Here is a 17,858-nt window from a genome sequence, read left to right as displayed (position 1 = left end):
GCCTCCCTTCTTCCCTGATCGGCCGAGGCCCACCCTGGACAGCTTTGGCCAGCACAACAGTGAACGGTGAGGGACTCGTGTCTCTGAGGGAGACCAGTGACCACTGACCTGGTGGGAGTCAGGGGCAGGAGTCAGTGGTCACTGTCCGTGCAGGTTTTTGGAAGTGTGGTTGGGGCCAAGTTCACGGTACCACACATCTCTCCTTCATTGCACTTAGCATGCTGGCAATTTTCTCACGTTTTTCTGACTAATCGTCTTCCCCAATAGACTGCAGAAAAGCCAGGGTTGTTTCAGGAGCTTGGGCTTGAACCACAGCTCTGTGTGTGTCCAGCTGTATGACCTTAGCCAAGTGACTTAACTCTGTGGGCCTCCCTGAAAACCGGGGTTTAAAACCTTGCTCCATCATTGAGTTGCTGTGAGGGTTACCAGGGCCCGTGTACACCAAGTCCTTAGATTCGTGCCTGGCTCGTAGGAGAGTCTGTTTCATAAACGAAGGAACAAAGCAGGGAATGGCTGAGCCGCCGCAGCGCCGTGCTCAGAGCTGGGGAAGACGCCGCTGCCCTTGCCCTGTTGGTTGTCGCCCTAACGGCCCCGGCCTCTCTTGCAGAGCATGGAGGAAGAAGACTACAACGCCTCCCTCGCCTACGGAGACGACTACCCTGATGACTTTGACTCCCTTGTGGTCCTGGAGGAGCTCTCTCCCCTGGAGGCCAAGGTGGCCAGGATCTGCCTGGTGGCGGTCTACAGCGTCGTCTGCTTCCTGGGAATCCTGGGCAACGGCCTGGTGATCGTCATTGCCACCTTCAAGATGAAGAAGACTGTGAACACGGTCTGGTTCCTCAACCTGGCCGTGGCGGACTTCCTGTTCAACGTCTTCCTGCCCATCCACATCGCCTACGCCGCCATGGACTACCACTGGGTGTTCGGGACGGCCATGTGCAAGATCAGCAACTTCCTGCTCATCCACAACATGTACACCAGCGTCTTCCTGCTGACCGTCATCAGCTTCGACCGCTGCGTCTCCGTGCTCCTCCCCGTCTGGTCCCAGAACCACCGTAGCCCCCGGCTGGCCTACATGGCCTGCGTGGTCATCTGGGTTCTGGCTTTCTTCTTGAGTTCCCCGTCCCTTGTCTTCCGGGACACGGCCAACCTGCACGGGAAAATATCCTGCTTCAATAACTTCAGCCTGTCCACAGCCGGCCCTTCTTCCCCTTGGCCCGCTCACGCCCAGCTGGACGCTGTGGGGTACAGCAGGCACGTGGTGGTCACCGTCACCCGCTTCCTCTGCGGCTTCCTGGTCCCCGTGCTCGTCATCACGGCCTGCTACCTCACCATCGTCTGCAAGCTGCAGCGCAACCGCCTGGCCAAGAGCAAGAAACCGTTCAAGATCATCGTGACCATCATCATCACCTTCTTCCTCTGCTGGTGCCCCTACCACACGCTCTACCTGCTTGAGCTGCACCACACCGCCGTGCCCGGCTCCGTCTTCAGCCTGGGTGTGCCCCTGGCCACTGCCATCGCCATCGCCAACAGCTGCATGAACCCCATCCTGTACGTTTTCATGGGGCAGGACTTCAAGAAGTTCAAGGTGACCCTCTTCTCCCGCCTGGTCAATGCCCTCAGCGAAGACACCGGCCACTCCTCCTTCCCCAGCCACAGGAGCTTCACCAAGATGTCGTCCGTGAACGAGAGGACGTCGATGAACGAGAGGGAGACCAGCATGCTTTGAGCCTCGCCCGGGGGGCGCCCACCTCCCCTCATCCCCCAGGGACAGAAGACCAAGGCAAGAACCTCTTCAGCACCCTGAGTGCCCACTGCATTTTGCCTGGGGGAGGGCGGTGTTTAGAACTGGGGATCCAGGGCTTGGATGGAACAGTGGGAGAGTCTGCCATGACACAGCCTTGGACCCGCAACCGGTGCTTCTTGGGAGACCTGCCTTGACCAACTCAAAGCCAACGGAAGGATGCGTTCTGAAAAAAGGAGCTGTCAGGACTTCGACCGGGGTGGGCAAGAGGCAGGTGGATTTAGCTCCCTACTGTGTGTGCCCCAGAGATGACTCAAACGACCTCCGAGGTCCATTCCTGGTGTGGGCAGGGAGGTCAGAGGAAGCCCAGTGCCAGGCCAATCCCACCTTGCCCACCTCCACGGATGTCAGCCATCGTCAATCATTAGCCAGAAGTCCCGCCCCTCGAGGCCTTCCTCTGGGTGGAAATGCACAGGTTGCCTGGGAGAGGAAGGTGGCACAATTTAACCCTTGAACTCCTGGGACTATGGCTTCCATGTGGGCCCTTTGCAAGTTCCCGGCACGGGGGTCAGTGAGGGCTGCGGGCCTCGGAGAAGGAATGGGACAGGAGGGGCAAAGACCCCTTCGAAGGAGGCAGACGTGGAGCAGCTGGGGCGATGGTGCTTTCAACTGCAGGATTTTAGGGGTGTGGGGGTGCCAGCCCCCAGCCCTAGCCCCTGCTCTCACCCAGCATTTGTTACCTGGCAGTGGGGCCATGGTGGGGGGGTACACCTGCAGCTCCCGCCCTCTTGCTGGGATTCTTCCCTCCTCCTCTAATCCACTCAGCTTGCAGCATCACCCTTCGGGGTGGGGGCAGGAGGGGTGGGACTGGAGACTGGTCCCACGTGCAGCTTCAGGGAGCAACCTCGGCGGCCTCCCAGGCAGAGGAGGAGGTCCCAGGACTCAGCACGGCATTCCGAGCAGAGCCTGCGGCGACTCCGGGAATGGTGGCTCCTGCAATGCAGACCGCAGACACGGCCTGTGTGCACCTGCGTGGCACCACTGTCCTCACCCGGCACCGGCACCTGCCGAGGGTGTCACTGCCGAGGCCCAGCCGGGGCGGGGAGGAAAGTTGCCCAGCATCCCACACAGCTGGTCAGTGGCAGAGACCAGATCCAGCCCTGGCTCTGTCTGGCTACATTCTTCTATGGAGAATTTTCTAGACTGGAGAGTGACAGCACTTTCTATGTTAAGCACTTTACACGTGTTATCTCATTTATTCCTCCCAGCAACCCCCCGTTAGGTACAAGTCTCACTCCCCTTTTACTGACAAGGAACCCGGGGCTCAGAGAGGCTAAGTAACTTACCCAGAAGCGCCCAGCTGGTCTCTGCCAGAGCCCAGATTTGAGTCTCCGTCTGCCAGGCAGCGTCAGGAAGGAAACTGGGGAGACCGGGGCTTAGTCTGAAGCAGATGAACGTGGCCTCTAAGAAGCTTTGTGAATTGTTTCCAGAAGACCTGACATGGGCAGCCCGCAAACAGCTCCACCTCCTGCACCTGCTGAGAGCAGGCTGGGGCAGGGGGCCTGGCGGGAGGCAGCCCCTGTGTGCCCTCGGCCCCGTGGTCTCAACGCGCCCACACCCTGGTCTCTACCCGTGAAGCCACTTCTCCAGCGAGACGCAGGGAGCATCGGTCACGGAGGCCCGGCGCTGGGCTCCTGGACTCACATCTTGTGAAGACACAGCTGTTCCTCTGTCCTTGGCTCTGGATGCACCTGACGAGGTGGCTCTGAAGTGACCCCACACTGAGGCCTCCGGCTGCCTCCCGGGATCTGAACTTGGAATAGCCCCGGGACCCAGCGTCCCCTGTCATCGCCATCCCCAAGTTTCCTGATGCAGCAGCCGAGGCCCGGACAGCGTGGGCTTTGTCCCAGGTCCCAGCGCAGTCCGCAGAGGCGCACGTCCTCCCAGGCCCTGGGGTGGGGCTCTGCCTGGCCAGCCTGAGGGAGCCAGGAATCTTGTTATCAGCAGAAGCGAACGTCAGGCCGGCTGTTTTCCCCCTCGGAGCCAGGCCTGGCTGGTTCTGGCCGCCCCGGGTCTTCCCGGTCTGAGTGTAGCTTCCTGTCCAGTACATAAACGTAACCATGACCTCCACTTTGCTCTCGACCCCACTGCTGCCTGTGCGCGTCTCCACGGGGTGCGCCCCAGAGTTCATTGCAGGGAAGAATTAAAAGGCAGGTTTGTTTGGCTGCAAATCCATTTTGAAAGCCACACATAGTTTTTTCATAATATGCATTTCCATGACTTTTTATTTTTTGAAGCCTTGCATGGATTTCAAACATTTTCCCAGTAAGACAAGCTTATCTTTTTTAAAGCCATTTATTTATTTATTTGAAAGGCAGAGTTACAGAGAGAGAGAGAGAGAGAGTCTTCCATCCACTGGTTCACTCCCCAGTTGGCCTCAATGGCCAGAGCTGCACTGATCTGATGCCAGGAGCCAGGAGCTTCTTCTGGTCTCCCACGTGGGTGCAGGGACCCAAGGACTTGGGCATCTTCCACTGCTTTCCCAGGCCATAGCAGAGAGCTGGACCAGAAGTGGAGCAGCTGGGACTCAAAACAGTGCCCATATGGGATGCCAGCACTGCAGGTGGCAGCTTTACCTGCTACGCCACTGTGTCAGCCTCAAGCTTATCTCTTAATCCCATTTCCCCACAAACCTTTCAAAGCACCCTGGCACATAACCTGCAGTTTTCAAGAAGTCCACAGGGAGCAGCCTGCTCAGTGGCCCAGAGCCTGCCCAGACCCAGGACCCAGGCATGGGGCCACAGCGCCGCCTCCTGGACAGGTGGATCAGAGGCAGAGGGGCAGGAGGAGAAGACGTTGGGGGCAGGGGCACCAAGGGGGAGGACATGATGGCGAGGGAAAGGCACCCGTCTTCCACCAAGCATCCAGTGTGCATCAGACACAAACCTCCAAAGCCCAGGTTGGCCCTCTGGGAAGAGGCCTGGCCTACCCATGTGGGTGACACGGGGAGTGGGGTCCCAGGACAACCCTCCCCCACCTTGCACAGGTGGCTACGTGATGAACCAGGTCTACTGCCTGGGCTGCGTTTGTTCAGTATCAGGAAGGAAGGAAGGAGGGGGAGGGGGAGGAGGAGAGAGTGGAGAAGAGGGAGGGGGAGGGGGAGAAAAGGGGAGGAGGAGAGAGGAGGGGGAGGGGGAGAGACATCCAACCATCCATCCACCCACCCATCCACATAACCACCCTTACATCCACCAATTCACCTGTTCCATAACAAGCGTATTTGGTTTCTTCTGTTGGCCAGGTCCTGTAGGCAGTGGGATCCAGGGGTGACCAAGATACACCCAGTCTCTGTGCTCATGAGCTTCCTCTCTGCCAGTGGGAGAGACCACCAGTAATCCAAATATGCACAGCCCCAGTGGAAAGCAGCCCCTGCAGGTGCCACCCACACGTCAGAGAGGGGCCAAGGCCACGTCCCTGGGGAGGGACACTTCATTTGCGAAGGGGAGGAGGGGCGGGCATTGCTTTGGTGGGGAGGTGCGGGGTTGGGGGGGGTGGTCTAGGTGGACGAGGCAGCAGGAGCAGTGGCGCTGGTGTGGGAGGGAACAGTGATCGCCAGGGACTGAAAGGGGGGTGGGGGCTGCAGCCGACGGCGGGGGAGGGGGTGAACGTAGCACCAGGTGCTGGGCAGGGGCCCACTGAAACCTGCATGATGTCCCGGGCTGTTCTGCAAGGGACACAGCGGAGGGAGTGGGGCGGGGGCCTGCTGCAGCTTTCCTGGGCCATGGTGCTGGAACTGGGGAAGCTCAGGTAGCAGGAAGAGGACTCGCGGAGAGAGATTCAAACGTGGCCCAAGCTTTCTCAGGGGAGCCGTTAAACCAACCCTGGGCCCATTGCTGCTACACAGAGGCCTCCGCGTGTAGCTTTATTGGTGGAAATTAATTGTAAATATTATTCAAATTTCCCTCCCAATGCACAATTATATCCCCCTGGGGAGCCCTGTGAGTGTATAAGGAAGCCATATAAATAATGCACATATTAACCTCCGAGGCTCATTATGGCTGTAACCGGGGGCCCTGGATTGTGGAAATTTATGCAGATGGCACTGCAAGAACGCGGACAGACATGGGCTTTAACCTTGGAAGTCACCTGAGGTCTGTCCTGGAGGAGCTTCCAGAAGTTTCTCCCCTGGGACACGGGGCTAGCCCCACCCACGTCACCCCAGAAGCCCTTTTTCCCAGGGGTCCAGACACTGCTGGAGATGCCTGGGAACCAGGCAGGTGGGGCCTCGGAGCGCTGGCCAGGGGAGGAGGGAGCACCTCCCTCCACAGAACGCCCACCTGGTACGCAAAGCTCCCACCGACTGCAGGGGCAGCTAAGGCAAATCGCCCACCCACGCTTGGGGTGCACAATTTAGTTGCGCTGTCTCGGGGAATCCGTTCAATGGTTGCAGGGCCTGCTGCTATTTCCTGTACAGCAGAGGAAGCTGGGGCTCAGAGAGCTGAGTGACTTGCCCAAGGACACACAGCTACAAAGTGATGGAACTGAGACTCAAAGCCCAGTCTGCCAATCTCCAGAGCTCTCGCTGTAACTGTGACAGTGCCCTCTGGAAAGACTCATCCCTGGAGGGGGTAGAAGGAGCTACGCTCTCTCTCTTCCAGCATCAGGTTTTGAAAAGGTGGGGGTGGGGAGCGGGGGGGGGGGGGTTGGTGGATTGCTCTTCCCTCTGGAGGTGTCTGGGAGAACTTGTCCCTTCCGTACGGATTTTTGAGTTTGGAAAAACACTCTGCTCCTCCCTGTGCCCCCATTTCACAGATGATGAAACTGAGAACCGCTGGTTAGCAAGACTGGGGCCTCCTGCCTCCCCGCTGGGGGGAAAAGGGCTGTAGAAGTGCTCGTGGGCATCACTTTGCAGCATCAACCGCCAGGCCCAGAGACCCGGCATTCACCAACTGCCCTCCTCACCGCTTCGTTAACCAGGGCTGTGGCGCTGATCTGCTCTGCAGGACCCCTGCCCAGGGCCTGGGGGCTCCCGGGAGAATGCTGGCTGAAGGGGAGTAAGAGGCCTGGGCAGCTCCAGGAAGGGGCCTGCTGTGTGCGGGACCTAAGTGTGCTTTCCTTTCCACTGTCCTGGCTGTGGGAGAGGGCATCTCCATGTTGGCCAGGCACTGGCTGCGTGGGTGCCCTCAGATGGAGCGCTGGGCCCAACAGGTGCAGCTGCTGCCTGCAGTGCCAGCATCCTCCATCAGCATTGGTTTGAGTCCTGCCTGCTCTGCTGCTTCTTTCTCTTTCTTTATTTCTTTTTTAATTTATTTGAGAGGCAGAATTACAGACAGAGAGAGGGAGAGACAGAGAGAGATCCTCCATCTGCTGGTTCACTCCCCAAATGGCCACAACAGCTGGAGCTGAGCTGACCCAGAGCCAGGAGCCTGGAGCTTCTTCCAGGTCTCCCACATGGGTGCAGGGGTCCAAGCACTTGGGCCAACTTCTACTGCTTTCCCAGGCCACAGCAGAGAGCTGGGTCGAAAGTGGAGCAGCTGGGACTTGAACCACTGCTATATGAGATGCCGGCACTGCAGGTGGAGGCTTAGCCCACTGTGCCACAGCACCAGCCCCTGCTCTACTTCTGATCCCGCTCCCTGCTAATGTGGCTGGGAAAGCAGGAGAAGATGGCCCACGTGCTTGGGCCCCTGCACCCACAGGGAGATCCGGATAGAGTTCCTGGCTCCTGGCTTCTGCCTGGCCCAGGGCTGACTCTTGGTATTTGAGGAGTGAACGCATGGATGGAAGATCCTTCTCCCTCTGTATCTCTCCCCCTACCCTCTTTCTGAGTTTCAAATAAATAAAGTAAGTCTTTTTTCTTAAAGCAAAACCCTGTTGATCTGCACATCCCATATGAGTGCACTTCCCTGCAGTAAATCTCGCATTAATAGGGCTCCTTTAAAAAATGGCGCCCACAGGAATGAGTTGGCAGCTGGCAGCAGGAGAGAATGCATTCTGGGGGCTTCTTTGTAATTAAGAGAGCAGTTCTGAGGGGGTGGTCTCACAGGGCCTGGCTAAGAGGCAGAGTTCCAGGAAGCGCTGAGCCCCCGCCCCACGCCCTGATGCGGAGCAGCTCCATCTGTGGTTATGGCCTGGGGTCGCGGGGGTTAGGGTTAGGGTTGGTCTAGGGCAAGGTATTCAACACCTCTAAAGCCTCATCAGTAAAATGCTTTCCAATTTAATGAATTAACTTTACTTGAGAGAGAGAGATCTCCCATCTGCTGGTTCACTCCCGAAATGCTTGCAACAGCTGGGGCTGGGAGCCACGAGCTCCATCCAGGGCTCCCACGTGGGTGCAGGGACCCAACCACTTAAGCCATCACCGCTGCCTCCCAGGGTGCACACCAGCAGGAAGCTGGACTTGGGGGGCTCAGACCCAGGCGCTCTGGTGCGCGATGAGGGTGTCCCAGGCAGCGTCTTCAGGGCTGTGCCGGAGCCCCGCCCGGGTAGAGCGGGTTTCACAGGAGAGTGCAGCCTCCGGGATGCTGGGAAGGGTGAACGAGACGCCGTGGGGTAGCATGTAGCCCCCTTCGTCTGCACACGCAGCAGCCTCCGCGCTGGTCTCCCTTTCAGCTTTGCCCCCACGGTCCCCTCACCGCGCTGCGGCCAGAGGGAGCGCCCACCTAGACCATCACCCCCGCCCCGCCCACAGAGCCCTACAGGTCTGGACGGGGGCGGGGGGTTGGGGGGGCTCCTTCCCCTTCTTTATCCCGTGCCACTCTCCAGCCAGGCGGCCCTTCCGATCTCCCCAAAACTAAACAGCAGCAGTACCCCCCACCCAGCCCGGGTCTGCTGCAGGCTTCGCACTTGGCTGGCCCTGGGCCATGCTGCCTCCGCTCCCCAAGGCTGCCTCCTCCACCGGCTTCCGGTCCCTGCTCAGACGTTGCCCACTCAGAGGCCTTTCGAAGCTGGCCCCACCCCGGTCCCTGTCTCTCAGAGCCCCACACTTGCTGCCATCTGAGATCACTGTGTTGATGTATGTGGCTGCTCCCTGGAGTCTGTGGCCTCCTGCGTGGTGAGCTCTGTCAGGGCAGGTCCCTGTTCCGTCTTGTCCACAGCGATGTCCCTCAGCATCGCAAGCAGAGCTCGGCCCAGAAAAGCTGCTCAAAATGCTTTTGTAAAACGAAGAGAGAAATAACAACAAGCTGCCTTTATTTTGATCACCATCACCATCATCACCTTCATCACCATCATCCTCATCACCTTCATCACCATCACCATCATCACCTTCATCACCATCACCATCATCACCTTCATCACCATCACCGTCATCCTCATCACCTTCATCACCATCACCATCATCACCTTCATCACCATCACCATCATCCTCATCACCTTCATCACCATCACCATCATCACCTTCATCACCTTCACCATCATCACCTTCATCACCTTCACTGTCATCCTCATCAACCTCCAGGATGATGTCTATTCAGACACTGCTCTTCCAAGGTGCTGTCATATTTCTTTCTCTCTCAGTGAAACTCGGGGGAGGCCAAGATTGTCCCCCATTTCACAGACCTGGAAACTGAGACCCCAGGCCACTTAGTCTGGAAGCAATGAGGGCTTGTCCCTCCCACAGCCTCTCCCTCCCCACTTCTCCCCCCCCAGCCCCGCCTGATTTATTGCAGCCCAGAAAGAGAGGACTCAGACCCCGCCCCCACTCCTATTGTTTTGTAAACCTTTTCCGGGCCAGGACTCCACGAAGGCTTTGGCTGGTATCATTGTGACCACAAACTTCCTGTGTTTATGCCTCCTCTTGGGAATCGTGAGTGAACCAATCAGCTGGGCACGGGCGCTGTGCTGGGCACCCGGCAACGCTGTGACGCCAAGCTCGGCCAGACACTCGGGAGTAGCCCCACACCCGGGCGGCGGGGACCCATGCACCTGAGCCCTCGCCTGCTGCCTCCCGGGGCCTGCAGCATAGCAGGAGGCTGAACTGGAAGCAGAGCTGGGGTCGAGCCCAGGCTCCCTGATACAGGATACCGGCTCCCCAGGTGCGGTCTCAACCGCTGTGCCAGGGCACCCCCCCCCGCCCCCGCGTTCTGCACCACTGCTATTCCTGTAACCGGTCACTGAGTGTTTTCTCCACGCAGCCGTGGTTGGGGGAGACCCAGCAGAAGCACCACGGTGCATCTCAGCCAGCCCTTGTACGGCCACTTAGTTTGCTTCCTTTCTAGAACATGGTACTCTTGTCACCACGATCGTGAGTCCTCCATGGGTCCCCCTTGGGCAGAGCGGAGCTGCCGACGGCAGGTGCAAGCCCTGGGAAGCTGGCAGACCTAACTCGCCTGCGCTTCCAGCCCTGCCCCACCCTTGAAGCACAGGAAAGAGCCCTCTGGAAGCTTCGAGAAGAGGCTGGGCAGCTGGGGAGAGAGGGCACGGGGTGGGCAGAGCCCATGGGCTCCAACTCAGCCGTCCGGCCGCTCTGGGCAGCCAGCTTCCACTCCGAGCTTCGTTTGCTCCGCCGGGAAGACGGAGAGTGTCCCAGAAACACCTGGCGGGGCCGTGTGCAGAGCTCACAGAGCTCCTGGGACATGGCCTGTGCTTAAAACCCAAGCAGCTCTCGCGTTTTATTCTTTTTTTTTTTTTAACTGAAACTACAAGACTGTATTTGCTTTGCTGTCTCTGGGGCTGTGCCTAATCCAGGCCATTGATTCCGGAGGCTGCACGCATCTGCCTAAAGTATGTATTGGGGTTGCCTGTTTAACGCTTGCTTGTTGGAGTGTGCGAAGAAAATGAATTTCTCTGTCTGTAGCTGGTCGGGTCCTTTTTATACCCTTCCCACACCCCCTCCCCCAGCACACAGGGACATGAGAAAAAAAAAACAGGCAGGCAGTTGGCGTGCCAGTTAAGGTGCCAGCTGGGACATCTGCCACCGTCCCAAGATGCTGGTCTGGGTCCCAGCCCTGCTCTCCACTCCAGCTTCTGCCCATGTGCATCCTGGGAAGCTCCAGGCGATGGCTCGCGTCCTTGGGTCCCTGATACCCATGCTGGAGACTCGGATGGAGTCCCAGGCTCCTGGCTTGGCCCGGCCCAGCCCAGCCCCGGCTGCTGTAGGCGTTTAGGAAGTGAATCAGGGGATGGAATTTGCATGTGTCACTTTGCCTTTCAAATACATAAAAATACAATAAATGAAAACTTTTAAAAATGAAAGAACAAAGAATTGAGCTTTGCCCTGGTTGTTGTAGGGTGTCCCCGTATCCCTGGACGCTGATGTGCGAACCTCGTGCCTGCTGATAGAGCCCTCTTTGGAGACAGGGTCTCCGCAGAGACCAGCAAGTTAGAGTGAGGGCCTCAGTGGGCCATGTGGGCCAGGATCTGGCACAACTGGTGTTCTTCTTCTTTTCTTTTTAAAGACTTATTTATTTATTTGAAAGTCAGAGTTACACACAGAGAGAAGGAGAGGCAGAGAGAGAGAGAGAGAGAGAGAGAGAGAGAGGGCTCCCATCCGCTGGTTCACTCCCCAGTTGGCCACAACAGCTGGAGCTGCACTAATCCAAAGCCAGGAGCCAGCAGCTTCTTCTGGGTCTCCCACGTGGGTGCAGGGGACCAAGGACCATGCACTTTTACTGCTTTCCCAGGCCATAGCAGGGAGCTGGATTGGAAGTGGAGTAGCCGGGACTTGAACTGGCGCCCATATGTGATGCCGGCACTGCAGGCTGCGGCTTTACCAGCTGTGCCACAGCGCCAGCCCCAGCTGGTGTTCTTGTGACAGGAGAGAGGTGGCCACAGAGATCAGGTGCAGTCACAGGGAGAGACAGCCATCTCTCAGGGGCCCCCAAAAAGTTCATGGAAACTGGAATTAAAAGAGAAGTTCCTGGCTCCTGGCTTCAGCCTGGCCCAGCCCTGGCTGTTGCAGCCATCCAGGGAGCGAAGCAGCAGATGGAAGATTCTCTCTCTCTCTCTCTCTCTCTCTCTCTCTCTCTCTCACACCCTTTCCAGTAAATAAATTTAAAAAATTTAAATCTAGGGGTCGGCTCTTGGTGGGTCAGGCGGTTAAGCCACTGTCTGTGGTGCTGGCATCCCAGATGGGCTCCACTTCGAGTCCCAGCTGCTCCACTTCCCATCCAGCTCCGAGCTGATGGCCTGGGAAAGCAGTGGAGGATGCTGACTTCCCCCCAGACACACAGACTCTCGGGGCCAACTGGACAAAGAGAGTGTCCCGGGAGCCCTCCGCTGGAGCCCCCTCACCGCTTCCGGGACATCGGGACATCGTCCAGAAGTTATTTTTGGATTCTGCTTACTATTCCAGGCAGCCTTTGTGTCTTAGTCTCTTTTGTGTTTTTGCACCGAAATACCTGGGCCTGGGTGCTGTGGTTTGGGCCAGGACTGGGCTTCTCAGCTCATGCAGAGATGAACCCCAAAATGCATCAGTTCGTGGCCCTGGGGAGGAGGTGGCCTGGTGGGAGGTGCACAGGTCACTGGGCGAGGGCCCTTGGAATGTGTTCTCAGAGCAGTGCTGCTGGGCAGCAGAGACACCGGCGGGCTCCCCAGGCACCCCCCCCCCCATTTCCTGGCTCATCATACACCTCTTGCCCCCCTACCCCGCGGCCACAGCCAGCCTCGCCGGGCAGCAGGACCCGTGGGGCCAGCTCCAGGGCGATAACCAAATTCAGCCTCCTTCTTTCCCAACGCCTCGCCTTCCGTCTTCAGTTAGAGTGATGCGAAGCCAGTTGGTTTCTAGATCACAGACGTCCATCTCCTGTCGTCTGGAGGCTGGGAGGCCAAGCAGGAGGCAGTGGCAGGACTGGCGTCTGGCGGCTGCTCCCTGCCCCCTGGGGAGCCAGTGCTGTCCGTGAGGACAGGGTCCCCGTAGCCCCCCACCTCCCACGGGCCCCGCCTCTTCATGCTGCGGTCCCGGGCCTGAAGTTCCAGCACGCGTTTTGGAAGGGACACCGGTATTCCGACCATGGCCTTCGGAACCTTAAACACGGGCAAGCGAAAGGCACAGAGCCCCCTCTTGGGATCCTCATCGTCAGCCGCGTCCCCACCGTTCACAGAGGAGGGAATGGAGGCTCCGAGAGGGGGCGTCGCTTGCCCCAGGCGGCCCAGCTGGGGAATGGCCGGGGTGGGGGCAGCCCGGCTTTGTCTGGCTGCCCCGTGGTGCTGCCCGGCTCAGGCTCCCGAGGGCTTGCACCTGCGCTCTCTGCGCTCTGTGGCATTGACTACCGGATGTCTGAGAACCCCAGGGCTGGTCCAGGGCCAGGGTTCGGGAAGCTCCGTGGACAGGAGGCTGCTTCCTGCCAGCCCTGGAGGTTTCTCGCGTCTTTGTAACAGCAACGCTGGGCACCTGCTTCTAACTTCCTGTGTCTCCCGGCTCTGAGCTTGCCAGGAAGGAAAACCTCACCCAGGCCCTTGGGAGATGACGGAAGCAGACACGTGGGCTGCTCCCTGTGTTCTGGGGCGGGGGTGGGGGGAAGGGGCATCCTTGGCAGTGGGAACACACAGAATAACTTGCCTGCTCTTACCCCATTGCAAAGGCTTAGTAGGACGGGAGTGATGAGCCTTATTTTCATTTCTTCTTCTTCTTTTTTTTAATTTTATGTATTTATTTGAGAGGTAGAGTTACAGACAGAGAGAGGGAAACAGAGAGAGAGGTCTTCCATCTGCTGGTTCGCTTTCCAAATGGCTGCAATAGCCGGAGCTGGGCCAATCCAAAGCCAGGAGCCAGGAGCCTCCTCCCAGTCTCCCACCTGGTTGCAGGGACCCAAACACTTGGGCCATCCTCCACTGCTTTCCCAGACGCATTAGCATGGAGCTGGATCAGAAGTGGAGCAGCCAGGACTCATACCGGAGTCCGTACGGGATACCGGCACCACAGGCCAGGGCTTTTAACCCATTGTGCCACAGCGCCAGCCCCTCATTTATTCTTAATTTGAGAGAGAGAAGGCAAGGAGAATGTCCCCTACCCGCCATTGGGTTCGCTCCCCAAATGCCTGCCATGGCTGGGCTGGGCCAAGGCTGAAGTTAGGAGCCAGGAGCTCAACCCAGTCTCCCACATGGGCCACAGGGATGCTGTCACCTGGGCCATCACTTGCCGCCCCCAGGCTCTGCCTTGGTCAGAAGCTGGAATCAGGAGCTGGCGCTGGGAATGGAACTCAGGCACAGTGATGTGGGATGCGGGCGTCTTAGCCAGTGTCCTAACTACCAGGCCTTTAAAAAATTAGAGAGAGAGAGAGAGAGAGAGAGAGAGAGATATCTTCTATTTGCTGGCTCACTTCCCAAATGCCCACAATGATCAAGACTGGGCTGGGTTGAAGGCAGGAACCAGAAACTCCATCCAGGGCTCCCATATGGGTGACAGGCGCCCAAGTACTGGAGCCCTAACCTGCTGCTCCCAGCTGCACTGGACGGAGAGCTGGGGCTCAAACCCAGGGCCCCTGATACAGGACGTGGGCGTCCCACGCCGTGTTCCCCTCTGAGAGAACGCCCGCCACCAGGTATTCCTGAAACTCGTCACTCCAACCCTCGCCAGACCCCGAGGCTGTGCCCATCTCAAAGATGTGGAGACTTGGGGGTGTGCATTCCCACTGCAGCCTCTCGGGACCCCTTCAGAGCTGACCCCCCCCCCGCCCCCGGCATCCCAGGCAGACAGTAAAATCCTGCTTTGGCCACTTCCTAGTCAGGTGACGACTGAACAAGTTGCTTCATCTCTCTGAACCTCAATTCTTTCATCTGTAAAATGGGCCCAAAGCAGCCACCTGGCAGAGCTGGAGCTGTAACTGAAATGAGACAACAGAGATCCGCTGTGCAGACACTCAGGGCCTCCTTTGGCCTCCCACCCCACCCCACCACTCCCAGGGAGCACTGGAGAGGAGCCAGGCCACGAGAGGAGGCCACGGCAGGTGTCTCCTCTCTCCCTGAAAAGCCCTGCCCTCTCTCCTCCCTCCGTTCTGTTCTACCCTCGTGGAGCTCACGTTCCAGCAGCTGCATTTAATTGGATTTCGCTTAATAGTTTTATTGATGCCTCTTGGTTCAGGGTGTGTGCAGGCCTCTGGGTAATTTGCACATTTTTAACAAACCAAATAAAGAACTGATAAGCGTAAACAAGTCCGTTTTAATTGGATTACGGCAGACGCGGCTTGGGGACTGCAAAACACAGAGGAGCTGGAGAAAAAGGGGGCTCCTAGAGATTCCAGATTTTCTGCTTCCCCCGGACCCCCCAGGAGCATCCCGCAGCAGGCAGGCGAGTCCGCATCTCCCGCAGTCTGCTTACGTAGAAACAGTGTGAAATCCATGCCCCAGGAAGCCGTGGCTTCCCATGTGGTCTTTCTCGAATGGGGGGTCTTAGTGCTGGCCGGGTGGGACGTCGAGGCCCCGGCTCTTACAGGGACTTGGCTGTCTGTCCCCGGCCCCAGGCCGGCCTGACCGGAGGCGCACCTGCTCCAGGGGGCGCTTCTGGGGGAAAGCCCCAGCCAGCATCACCTCTGCTTGCATCAGAGCAGGGCAGTGGGTGGAGACGGCCGGACCTGGGTTCCCAGCAGCCGTGTGAGCTCAGAGACATCCCTCACCTCTCGGCCTCAGCCTCTGTGTCTGTAAAATGGGGCTTATGATAGCATCGTCTGAGAGGGCGGTGACGAGGCCAAGTGGGGAGGCGGGGCGGCGGGGGAGGCAGCACTCTGAGCACAGTAGCTCCTGGGCTCGGTGCGCAGTGAACGCAGAGCCTGCCTTCAGGACCCCGGGGCGGGGGGGGGGGATTCGGTCCAGGATCCCTGAGGACAGAAATCCAAGAATGCCCGAGTCCCTGACGTGAAATGACACCCCACGTAGTTTATTATTTAAAAAATTTGAGAGGCATGCGCGCACACACACGCACACGCAGATGGGGGAGGGCTCCTCTCTGCTGGGTCACTCCCCAAACGCCTACAGTGTCTGGGCTGGAGCGGGAACTTTACTCCCACGGGTCTCCCACACGATGGCAGGAACTCAATTACTGCAGCCTCGCAGGGGCTGCGCCGGTGGGAAGCTGGGGTCGGGAGCCAGAGCTGGGAACCCAAGCAGGCCCTCGGAGGTGGGCTGTGGACGTCACCTGCTCGGCGAAGCACCTGCTCCCTCTCCCAAATCCTTGAAGTCATCTCGAGGGAAAAATGGCCCAAAAGGGGGGCGGGGTTTTACAAGTTCGGTACAGATGCAGTTTTCGGCTTGATGTTTTTGATTGATCTGAGGATGCATGGGTGCGAACCCCATGGACACAAGCACGGGCTGCGTAGCTGTGCTAACCACACTCTGTTCCCCCGGGGCCTCTCACCAGGGGCTTTCCATGGGGCTTCCAATATTGCATATGATGGTGCAAGCCAAAAAGCCCGCTCCGTAGCACATGGTTGTTGTTCAACAAAGAGTTTCTTCCCCTATAGGGCTCAGTTTACCCAGCTGTAAAATGGGAGAGTCGAGCTAGTTCAGGGGGTGGCAAACTGTAGCCTGCGGCTCCCGGCCCGATTTTAGAAATGCACTGCCATGGTGTACATCTCACGCGGGTCGGCTCGCAGGCTGCAAGGGCTGAGCTGGGTCCCTGCGACAGAGACCCTAAAATATTTCCCACCTGGCCGCTTCCATCAAGTGCCTGCCTGCAGCCGAGCTGACAACTTCTACAGCCCATGCAGGGGACGTTTGGGTTCGCCCACCTGTCGCAGGCAGGGGTTTCCGAGAAGCAGAGAGTCGGACAGGGGTTTCAGCAGGACAGTTTTTCCTGGGGCGTCCTGGAATCCACAGCTAGGGGAGGGAGAGGCCGGGAACGGGGCTGGGCAGAGAGGGAGGTGGCGCTGTGGTGCAGGCTCCGGGCCGGCCTTGGCTGCCCCATGCAAAGCTGCAGTTCTGACACCACCTCTGGGGGGCCCCTGAGTTCTCTTTGTGAATTAGCTAACAATTAGCAAATTCATGCACTTAATGAGGTGGAAAGCGGCCTATGATAACAATAATTAGCACTTAAATATCACCCTTTAACACCAGCCTGCTTTAAAGGCATGCTTATTAAGGAACCGCTTTCCAAAAAAAAAAAAAAAAAAAAAAAAAAAAAAAAAAAAAACCAAGAGGGAAGGGTAGATGGGTGGCTGGCTTCCCCAAGACAACCAGGAAGTGGGTGTGACTTGGCCCGGGATGGGGGGAGGGGGCTCCTGCCAGTCTGGGGCCAGCACCTAGTGCTCCCTCCCCCATTCTTGCTCATCCAGGTCACCAACCCACCATCCCCTGTAGCCTCCTCCACACAGAGTTAGCACCACTGCTGGTGGGCTTCTCTTGCAGGAGAGAAAAATCCCCCTGTACCTCTGTGTCAAGAGCGTGAGCAGTGGAGGGTTCTGAAGAGGCCCTGGGTCACCAGGACGTCAGAGCAGGAGGATTCATTTCTTTGCACCCCCGAGCACTTGACCTTGCGACCTCAGCGGGTCTGGTGGTTTCTCTACTTGGAAGAGGAAAGCAAGATTTGTGCCTGTGCTCGCTGAGCCCGCGCCGGTGGGAACCTGCTCTGAACAGGAGCCCCTGGCAGGGACCGGGGAGTGACTGATGGGCCCGCACGCGGGAGACAGTCCTGGTGCTGTTGAGTCCCAAAGATCCTCCTGGTGCTTCTCCTCCTGCCCCGCCCATCTGCCCTCGAAAGCAGCTTTGGTATCCGAGCTGTAGAATCGCAGGTCCTGCCCGGGATGCGCTGTGTGCCGGGCACAACTCACGCAGACAGGCCCGTGACACGGGGCAGATTCCGGCTTTGGGGCCAAGGCTGCGGCTCAGGTCCAGGGGAGGCAGCTTCTGTTCACCGCACGTCCGCCCTGCACCGGGCATTTCACACCCGGAAGCTCATCTCGGCCGCGACCAGGCCAGCGTGGCACCTTCCAGAGCTCAGAGCTGCACAGTAGGCGGGGGAGAGGCAGGAGCCCAGCAAGGCCCTCAGGAATCACGGGTCCACGCGGCACCTGCCGCTGGTGCCCTGGCGTGGGCTTGCCAGCTCCCTTCCGGCGTCAGCTGGGGTGGGCGCCAACAGTCCTCCGAGGGCCGCCATTCGTCCCCTCTCTCGTGTCTTGTTTCAGGCAGGTGCCACACAGCCTGACTTTGGCCCTGGGTCTCCCCAGTGTCACGCACTCTGCTG

General features: G+C 58.4%; 1 protein-coding gene across 4 annotated transcripts in view; it reads left to right on the top strand.

Moving 5' to 3' along the window:
• The window catches only part of CMKLR1 (chemerin chemokine-like receptor 1), a 63,062-nt gene that overhangs the window by 32,392 nt on the left and 12,812 nt on the right, over window positions 1–17,858 (top strand). For 3 of the 4 annotated variants that reach the window (XM_089323307.1, XM_008249345.5, XM_008249346.4), the window contains one exon: window positions 608–3,874. The exons of the other annotated variant lie outside the window; for it this stretch is intronic. In XM_089323307.1, the coding sequence (XP_089179433.1) occupies window positions 611–1,729 (1,119 nt within the window). In that variant the 5' untranslated portion in view covers window positions 608–610 and the 3' untranslated portion in view covers window positions 1,730–3,874. Of the gene's footprint in view, window positions 1–607; window positions 3,875–17,858 lie in introns of those variants that run through there. 4 annotated transcript variants of the gene reach the window in all.

Source organism: Oryctolagus cuniculus, chromosome 21 (assembly GCF_051225735.1).
Source record: "Oryctolagus cuniculus isolate XC-2025 breed Fujian yellow rabbit chromosome 21, ASM5122573v1, whole genome shotgun sequence".
Classification (NCBI taxonomy): Eukaryota; Metazoa; Chordata; class Mammalia; order Lagomorpha; family Leporidae; genus Oryctolagus; species Oryctolagus cuniculus.
This window is presented reverse-complemented; position numbering and strand designations above follow the sequence as displayed.